The sequence below is a fragment of the Meles meles genome, chromosome X (assembly GCF_922984935.1).
Source record: "Meles meles chromosome X, mMelMel3.1 paternal haplotype, whole genome shotgun sequence".
Classification (NCBI taxonomy): Eukaryota; Metazoa; Chordata; class Mammalia; order Carnivora; family Mustelidae; genus Meles; species Meles meles.
In genome coordinates this window covers 23,268,868-23,279,340 of record NC_060087.1, presented here as the reverse complement: position 1 = coordinate 23,279,340, position 10,473 = coordinate 23,268,868, and the positions used below count along the sequence as shown (strand labels likewise).

Sequence of the window (10,473 nt, the reverse complement as noted above, 5' to 3'; positions counted from 1 at the left end):
TTCTCAGAACTCAGTCAAGGTCTTTCTCATTACTCCTGTTAAAACCTGTAACCTCTTTCTGCTTTTCCGAGGCTGATGCTCCAGTCCAATGCCCTCACTTCTCTAAGTTCGCATAAGAAGAATTCAATGGATTCTTCATCAGACAATTCCTGCCCAGGGCCTGTCAGAAATCTGTGTGACCCCTTACCTTTTGGGGTACAGGGGGTCCCCTCAAACTTTACTCACAGTTTTTGCAGTACCTCCTGGTGGGACTTAGAAGTAGTTCCTCTGAAAACCTAAAGCAGCCCCTCTCACATGAAGCCATTCACTTTGAAATGCTAGATTTTGTAATTCAGGATGCTTTGCATCCAACCACTCTCACCTTGGCCCTCCCTAGGCTGAGAACAGTATCAGGACTCTGAAAACCCATCTTTTTGGGGGCGGGAGGTCACTCGGACCTCACTCAGTGTCCTCACCTTTACTTATGTTAGGACCTCAGACTCTTCTATTCACTGACCCGAGGCCAGAAACCCCACTCCAATCCCATCTCCTCTTTGAACCTACAAAGGAAGAATTTAGAAGGTACTATAGCAGATGTTCCTTGCCCCAGACTCACTGTTGCTGATGGCAGGGCCCGACTCTGTGCAGCCCACTCTTACAGGATAGTGGGTATCCTCGTATCTCATAAAGGGCCTTATCGTACCTCCTGACAGAGCCTGGGTCTTCTCCCTCTAACTTACACAGTCCCCTTCGCACCAATGCTTTCATTTCCCTGAGACCAGAGGCAGAATTCTGGGTGTCATATCCAGCCACTCCTATCGGGGTCTCCCAGGCCTGACTGGAGGGGCCCGGGTTCTGAGTAGCCTTTCTTATCTGTTGTAGGTGGTTCCCTCAGAACTTAGGGTCCTCAACTTAACTCATGGAAGGCCCAGTGCCAACCCCTGATCTGATACCATCCACTCCCTGTCCAGAAAGGGAGAATTTAAGGGCACTATATCAGGTAATCCTTGTCCAGGGTCTTCCGGGATTCTGCCAGCCGCCTCCCCGCCCCCGCATCTGGTGTGCACGGCCACGCGCGCGTTCCCCAGTCACGGCGTGGGGAATAGGGGGGATGTGCCCTCAAGTCTCATTCAGGGTCTTTACCCTAATCCCAGATGGACTGAAACTCTTCCCGAGAGTTCTTCTGCTTGCCTGATACCACCAGCCGGAACAATACTTTCACTTCTCCGAGAAGCCAGAGACGGAAGTTGGGGGGAACCCACTTCCGGTTATTCCCATAGGGGCTGAGGGCAGGGGTGTGGCCTTTGGAGGTGAGGGGTGGAGTCTGTTTTGTGGGGGTGGAAGACTCTGGTGAAACTTAAGTAGAGGTCTTTCGTTGTCTCCTGGGAGGTCTGGGGCTCGACTCTTTCCTGATTTGAGTCAGCGAGCCTTAAACCAAGAGTTTGTCCTCGGGTATCCCACCTTCTAGCCCTCCATTCCCAGTTGCCAGAGGGTGAAGTGAAGGAGCCCCTGAACCTAACAGCAAGTTATGAGCTTAGAAGTGCTGATAGCAGGGATGGGTCTGTATAGGTCCATTCTGTTATGGGTGGAATGGGTCCCAAAGAACTCCCTCAGGATCTTAACTGTTACTTCTTTGGGTCTGGGACCCTTCCCTCTAGTGGCCTGAGGATGTGGATATAAAAATTTCTGTAGATTGTGTGATAATTTTGAGAATGGTTAGTCCAGAATTGTGTTTTAAATTTTTTAATTAAATATTTTTTAAAATTTCAATTCAATTGACTCAATTGAATTTTAAAATTCAATTCAATCAGGGTTGTGGCAATATTGGAGTTTTGGACTTCACATATAACCATTATCCCCAGCTTAACAAGGATGTGTACCATCTCCAGTAGTTTTCCATCCACCCTGTAAACGTTTGTGTTGTGAGTCCACCCCCTACTCCAGTCAGTATCTGGTAGCAATACAGACCACCAAACACAGCCAGAATACGGTAACCAGAGCTGGGGATAACAAGTGGGTTGTTTTTCAAGGCATGTCTACACTCAGCCCTTTATTCCAAGGGCCACTGGGGTAATTAGCCTCCACGAATTCCTCCTCCAGTTTTCCCCCTTGCAGTTGCACAACCCTATCCAGCACTCATTGGTAATACTTGGCCTATTTTAAACATTCTGAATCACCACCAAGCCTGCCTGCTTGCATAGCTTCAATCTCAGTGACAGAAGGGCCATGTGCATAGGGGAAGAAATAGCCTTTTCCATCAGGGATCAAGATCACTCATAACTTTGGTCACTGGCAAGGATGCATGGAATGATTAGAGTAGTGGAGAGATGTAGCTCTCCCAGATTCCATCGGTAACATTACTTAATGGGTGACACAGGGGAGCTATACTGTCTGACACTGGTCAGGGGGCATTTGGTGGGGGGGTTGGTGGGGGTAGGAGTGGAAATGGGTCCTGGGCTTTCCTATGGTTCTTTTAACCAGGAAATCTACCCACTCGTATCACTCTACAACTTTGGGCTGGCTGTGATGATTCAGAGATTTCCTAGCCTATCCATGTAAACTGTCTGGTACCCTCCACTCAGATTTTCCACGTTCTCACCTTCTGGCAACTTTTCTATTTTTTTTTTAATATATTTTTTATTTTTTTAATTTCTTTTCAGTGTACCAGAATTCATTGTTTAGGCTCTACACCCAGTGATCCATGCAATACGTGCCCTCCCTAATACCCACCACCAGACTCAGCCAACTTCCCACCCCCCTGCCCCTTCAAAACCCTCAGATTGTTTTTCAGAGTCCATAGTCTTTCATGGTTCATCTCCCCCTCCAGTTTCCCCCGACTCCCTTCTCCTAAAGCCTTCATTCAGGTTCCTGACCACCAGCTGCCCTGGGTTCTCTGGACTGGTTTTAGTATGCGATCTCTCTCATGGATCCTGAAAATTGCTCTACTTCCTCCATCCCTGGCCTTCCTGATATTTCTTCACTCATTGATGCTTTCCTGTCTAGGCCCATTTCCTGGCACCTGGTCATTCTGGTAAATTCTAGCTTCTCGAAGTAAAGGGGAAAGTCTTATGGACATAGAATTTTAAACTATGCACTCAAAGGAATCCTAGCACTTAAGATATCACTGTAGAAATCTTGCTTTATATAGGTGAATGATTAAATTAATTTTCTGCTTAATCTGTTTAGAAAATAGGGTAATACAAATTAAGTTAGCAGAGAGATAGTATATTTTTGATCAAAAGTTTGACCAAAATTTAAAAGATTGATAAAATAAAATGCCACTGAAAGCTTAATTTATTCACATATGTAAATATATGAAAAGATAATTTGGTATAACATTATTAGAACAGAATGTCATCAATATTTGTAAAACTTCACTGTTGTCAGATTCTTTCCACTTTAATTCCATTTTGCTACATCTCTCCATAATAAAACATCCACATTTGCCCAAGAAATGATGTTCTGTTATGTTGATATCAGTTCTCTTAATCATGAGAAACAATTTGTGTGTCCATCAAGAGGAAAATATTTAAATTAATTATGGCACATATGCAGTTTAGAATTCTAAAATTAACAGAATTAGGTAGATCTATTTGTGCTTTCTTGGAAAAATTCTGCATTTATTTTATTCAGGGATCAGGACAAGAGACAAGATGATATGTACACTGTTACACGTGTATTTTTGAAACTCACAGTGTATTTTTCTTTTAAAAAAAGTTTATGGCAAAAGATATTCATTACATTGGTACATATAATAGCATGGATTAGAAACAAAATAAGTACCCAAGATTGAGGTATTGGTTAAATGAATTGTGGTTTAAAGTCAATAAAATCAATCTAGTTTCTAAAAACTCTAATTATAGAAACCCAAGTAAAACATGACAAAAAATAAGAAGTAATCAAAGAAGTAATAGAGAATTATATGTATTCTGTGATTTCAACAAAGTAAACATGTTCACATAGCAATATAGATTGAAAGGGGATATATGAAAATGGATATAAATGTCTCTGAATGATTTATGGATTTTTTTCTTCAGAATTTTATTAAATAGTTCATATTGTTAGTGTAAACGTTAGAATAGATTAAAAAGGTGTAGATATCCTTTTTTAATTTAAAGTAATTTTTTATTATGTTATGTTAGTCACCATACAGTACATCATTAGTTTTTGATGTAGTGTTCCAGGATTCATTGTTTGCATATAACACCCAGTGCTCTGTGCAATATGTGCCTTCCTTAATACCCATCAACGGGCTCAGCCATCCCCCTCCCCTCTAAAACCCTCAGTTTGATTCCTGGAGTCCATAGTCTCTCATGGTTCATCTCCCCCTCTCATTCCTCTCCTTCATTTTCCCTTCTTTCTCCTAATGTCCTCCATGCTATTCCGTGTGTTCACAAATAAGTGAAACCATAAGACAATCATTACAGTGTATTTTTCTTTTTTTTTTAAGATTTTTTATTTATTTATTTGACAGACAGAGATCTCAAGTAGGCAGAGAGGCAGGCAGAGACAGAGTGAGAGGAAGGGAAGCAGGCTCCCTACTGAGCAGAGAGCCCGATGTGGGGCTCGATCCCAGCACCCTGGAATCATGACTTGAGCCGAAGGCAGAGGCTTTAACCCACTGCGCCACCCAGGCGCCCCTACAGTGTATTTTTCTAACACATGTACGTAAGAATAGGCCTAGAATTAGTCTTAAAATACTACACACAAGATTTTTTAACGCAGTTACCTCTAGGAAGGGATAAAATTTGAAAGAACATAGTAAGGAAGAATTATAATCTCTCCCTATTGTTAGAATTTTTATAAGATTTTATTTATTTATTTGACAGAGAGAGACACAGCAAGAGAGGGAACACAAGCAGGGGGAGGGGGAGAGGGAGAAGCAGGCTTCCCGAGGAGCAGGAGCCCAACGCAGGGCTCAATCCCAAGACCTTAAGATCATGACCTGAGCTGAAGGCAGATGCTTAACAACTGAGCCGTTCAGGTGCCCCAAGCTACCCAGGTGCCCCTATTAGAATTTTTTGGCAACAAGAACATATACCCTATTTCCTTTGTCATTAAAATATTTAAATAAGAAATCAGAAATACTATCTGTGTAGTTTTCAGATAAAGTAAATGAGATGTGGGGCACCTGGGTGGCTCAGTGGGTTAAGCCTCTGCCTTCGGCTCAGGTCATGATCTCAGAGTCCTGGGATCGAGCCCTGCATTGGGCCCTCTGCTTAGCAGGGAGCCTGCTTCTCCCCTCTCTCTGCCTGCCTCTCTGCCTACTTGTGATCTCACTCTCTCTGTCAAATAAATAAATAAAATCTTAAAAAAAAATAAATGAGGGGCGCCTGGGTGGCTCAGTGGGTTAAAGCCTCTGCTTTCGGCTCAGGTCATTATCCCAGGGTTCTGGGATCAAGCCCCGCATCAGGCTCTGAAGCAGAGAGCCACTTCCTCTTCTCTCTTCCTGCCTGCCTGCCTCTCTGCCTACTTGTAATCTCTGCCTGTCAGATAAATAAATAAAAAATCTAAAACAAAATTTAAATTGTTTTGTACATAAAATTTGATGGGCATTGGCAGGGTGTCTCCATTGTCAGGTGACCCTAGAATCCAGGGTGCTTGTATCATGAGCTTCCACATCTCAACATAGGCTCTGCGTGTTTGCTGTTCAGTGAAACAAAAAGCATAGAGGTGGCACACTAGTTCTCAAATACCTTTGTATGGAGGTGAGAGGCATGCTTCTGCTCATACTACAGTGTCAAGAATAGTCACATGACCCTTCGTAACCACTGGCAGGTACCTCCATATGAACCAAAGATAATGAGACATGAAGTGTCTTAAAGATCTGTAGACCTTCCCATTAATGGTTACATAATAGGTACTCAGAAAAGAGCAACTATTTTAGTTTGTTATAACATTAGCCCTCTTTGTTCCTGGATGATTTTCTGAGATCAGATTTCCTTGCAATTCAGCAACTTTTTCTAGTGCCCCTATGTGACTAGTGTTTTCAAATACAGGATAACGGCAGTTTTCTAAAGGACACTGAAAGTCTCAGCAGGGAGGTGTCACCCTTTTTCACTCTATAACACCTTTCTGAACTTTTACCAATAACCCCTATGCTCTCAATACACTGAGAATTTTCTGTTTCCTTTTGCTGCATGAAAAACCTCTAACTTGTGAGTCTTTGCTATCCACCACCTGAAGGACATGGCTGGGCCTAATCTAATGACATGAGCCCTTATAAGCAGAGGACTTTGGCTGGAAGCAGAAGAGAAATGCAGCAGAGTGGGGGGTAGAAGAGTTCCACATGAGAAAGAGTCAACATGCTGTTTCTGAAGCAGAAACATATCAAAAAGTAGAGAGAGGCCTTGAGGAGCTATGGAAGCTCCAGCTAACATTCAGCAAGGAAACAGGGCCTCAGTCTTATAGCCACAAAGCACTGAATTCCTCATAGAACTAGATTTTGAAAGCAACCTGTGTATGTGTGGAATAAGATGCTTCTCAGTATCTCTCAGTAAGAACACAGACTGACAGCTGGATTTGGGCTTTGTGAAACCCTGAACAAAGAAAACTGCTCAGCCAAGCCATATATATTACCTACACAAATGTGAGATAATAAATGTGTGTTGTTCTAAGTACCTTGACTTTCAGCAATTTGTTTGTCAGCAGTAGAAAATTACTACATCCTCATGGAAGGACACCTGAGATTTTAGGAATCTAGTCTCTGCCATGGTTGTTATATAATGATTTCTTCTGGTTTTCCTCATCTACCACTTAGGAGGAAGGTTTTGGTTCTTGACCACTTTGTTAAGTTCATTTATCAGTATATGGGTTCAGTGGCCAGTCTCAAATAAATGATCAGATTAAATTCCTCTTTAGTAAGAATTTCATCTGCTTTCTAAAACCTCTTCCCTAACTTCAGGGTTATCTTACAAGAATCAGTAAATCCTGTGCCAAACCAGACCGCTCACAAGCTGACTTGGAAAAAAACTTAGAAGCACCCAGAGCAGATGAGCAGTCTAAACTTTACTGCCAAAGGTCAGGGATTGGACATCTTCAAGGGTTTGGAATGTTCTAAGTTAGGGGAAAGGCAGGTGATTCTGGGCTTTCTGTTTCATTGGGAACATCCTGAAATTGTTTTTAATTCTCATTTTCTTTTTTATTTGTTAAAGCTGGGCTTAATACATTGGCGAGAGGGTCCTTCATCTCAGTTGCCTGAGAGACATTGTGGAGCATTGAGAGTAGAAATGAATTAGGAGACAAAATATTTGCTTTATTCAAGGAGACATGAAATAGTGAGGAACCCTAAATAAATTCAGACCAGAAGTCCAGTCCCATTTCAGTCATTTATGAGCAGGGGAAGTCAGGAAAATTTCAAAGATCTGTAAGGCTTTTCTATGAAATGAGCTAGAGAGGCCCTGCTGTGTAGGACTCCTGGCATGTATATAATGTATGAAAGCACTTGGCATAGTGTCTGGCATGTACTGAGTCCAATAATTTTCAGTTATTACTAGTAATATTTTGACCCCAGACTCTACTAAAATCTTTTTTTTTAATCCAAGAGGTATCAGAGGATCTGTAGCACTCTATGAGACAGCAAAACAAATCAGCCAACATGATGCATAGCCAGTAAAGCTAAATTGCTTGCTCTGCAAGTTTTCAGGATGTTACTTATTGCATGCTGGGGGGAGTCTTCCCCAGTTAGGTGGAACTTAAGGGTCCTTTGTGTCAAGAATCACCTCCCTCCAACTGTCCTTTCATCCATACCACCTGTTTTCCTTTATTTCAGTTCCATTAAAAATTTAGCCCTCACTTGGAGTTTGCCAAATTACACAAAACCTAGTAAAATGAACTTTAATGTAGTGGGCTGTGTCTTTTCCAGGCCAGAGCTAAGATCGTTAGCACAGTGGCTTCTGAACATACCCATGTTGTATATCACTCCTATTTCTCAAAAACATAGTTTGTGTGCTGTGCTTAACTGCACTGGGAAAGGAACAGCAGGAAAGGATGCAGGACACCTTCCATTCTTGCCCCTGGTGGAGATTTCTCTCTGGTTAATTCATGATCTTAAAGTAATTGCTTGAAACAGTTTCCCATTCCAGGCTTTAGCCTCTTAACTCGGACACAGCTTCTGAGCGTCTGGCCCTTGCCTCACTCCCACAGCAGCTTCATCTGATCCACCACCCAGCTTCAGGTAAAACTGACTCACACCAAAAGATTTGCAGTTTCCTAAGGCCCCAGACCCACTAGCCTCAGGGTGCTTACACTTGACTTCTCACATCTGGATCCTCCCAGGCCCTCTCCTTTTCACTTGTCCTTAGGTAAAGGGTGTATCCCATCCTCTTTCTTACTTGACAGCGGTTTCTACACTCTAAAATTCTATGGGTGGGTCCAGTTTATCCTGACACTCCAAGTACTAGCAGGAAGCCTCCCAAAGATAAGATGCTGAAGGAATGTCTGAGAAATAAATGAGACAGTGTGCAAGAGGTCTAATTTATTATGATGTAATTAAGTCTACATGCTTGAATAAGCCATGCACATCTAAGCATATCTATCTCTTAAATTTACAGAGCAGACCAAATAGTGATAAAGCAACACAAAACTGTATCATCTTTTTCTTTTTCTCCATTTCTTGATCCCAGGATTTACTGCTGACTTCTTTCACATTTCCAAGGAAGTGCCAAATCCACTACCACATTATCTTTTTCCAAGTAACTCAATAAAATGGAAAAATTCCCAATTTGTTCTATAAAATAGTAAAACGCTCTTAAAACTCATAAATGTCAATAAATGTTTGATTTACACCATTCACAAACTCAGATTCTGAAGCTAGTTAACCTTTCTATTAAACAGAACAACATTGGGGTGCCTGAGTGGCTTAGTCAGTTAAATGACTCTTGATTTTGGCTCAAGCACGATCTCAAGGTGGTGATATCAAGCCGTGTCAGACTCTGTGCTGGGCGTGGAACCTGCTTAAGATTCTCTCTCTCCCTCTGCACCTCCCTGCCTTTCTCACCCTCTCTCTCAAAAACAAAAACAAACAAACAAAAAAACACTTAGACAAATATCCAGATTACTATGTAAAACAGGAACACAAACGTGTCATGTACTCTCTTATCTCCAGGCTCAACCTGATCTTTCACTAATGAGAACATTAGCTGTTCTCTTCAAACACATAGTAATAACCTTCTTCAAACTTCACTTGGGGCAGGAGAAGCTGCTGGCCATGGCCCTGGAGCGTGCACTTGCCATAGCAGCAGTACAAGCCTTGGCTACAACTCTGGCTCGGGCTCGCTCTTCCTCATCTCTCAAAGCCTCTTCATACCAGGTTGGGAAGGCACTTGGGACGGTATTATGGATCTTGGCCACAAACTCTAGGACTCTCATCTTGCTGGTCTCAGCATGGGCTCTGGGACCCCACAGGAACTCATAGCGTGGAGGATCACTGTCGGCCACCTGCCGGTATTCCAGGTACTCTTCTTTCACCCAATCTTTGGTGATGAGCTTCCTGGGCTCCCCATAGATGAAGTTCTTCATTCCATCATATAACCCCATCATATTCAGCACTTCCCAGACTTGCTCCTCAGTGGCACAGTTGCCCTTTGTGAAGATCACACCCAGGACAGTCATCAATAGGCCAGTCTTGGGCACACCTCCATTCTCATTTACTCTCCCATTATAGCTGGATTCCAATTTGTTGACAAGAACATAGATGTTCCTGTTGGGATCCACTTCCTTCACGTCAAGGCCAAACACCAGCTCCAAGTGCTCAGAGGCTTTCCAGAGGATCTCATGGAAGTGATTCTTGTAAATCTGGATTACATTTCTCAGCATATCTGCCTTGGTAATGGGCTCTTTCATTTGATACTTGTACAGCAGGTAGTATACCAACATAGCAACCTTCTTATCTATAGGGCCTCTCTGCCAGTGCTCAGTGGTATCCCTGGCCTGTGAGGCATTTGGCTTTTCCTCCACTTGGTTTTTGGCACCTTCATTATATCTTGTGTTTGAAGCAGCTTCAGCAGTAGTGCTGGTAGAGTGGACTCTGCCAGTAATTTGAGGATTACTGTGTGTTCCTGTGGCAGGTGAGCTCTGGGGAGCATCTCTGAAATGAGGAGATGGAGATGAGGAGGGCTTTTCTTTCTCTGGTACAGTAGCCTGAGCATCCACCAGATGCCCTGACTCTTCTCGAGCCTGGCGGCGTTTTTCACGGGCACGAAGCTTACTCTTCTGGCCCCGAGGCATGATGATTCTGGTCAGAGAAGCAGGCACGAGTGTGAAAAAGACTACAGATGATTCAGTGACCTGGAGGAAAGAGGATGAAATGGTGTGATATTCTCTAGCAGGGAGATACCATCTTGGGCTTTATCAACAGCCATCCCTCCAGGTTTCCTTGACGGCTCTACTTTAGGATCCTTCAAGGCTCCCCTTCTTGGATTAGCCTTTACCCTGAGGACTCTGGAAGTAACCAGAGCTCACCTTGGGCTGAAGCCTCCCACCGCTACCTGAGTC

General features: G+C 43.0%; 1 protein-coding gene across 1 annotated transcript; it reads right to left on the bottom strand.

The window, feature by feature from the left end:
• Window positions 1-9,159: 9,159 nt before the first annotated feature.
• Window positions 9,160-10,206, bottom strand: LOC123935357 (melanoma-associated antigen B10-like). The gene has a single exon (XM_045996090.1). The coding sequence runs from the start codon at window positions 10,204-10,206 to the stop codon at window positions 9,160-9,162; it is 1,047 nt and encodes a 348-aa protein (XP_045852046.1).
• Between the last annotated feature and the right edge of the window lie 267 nt (window positions 10,207-10,473).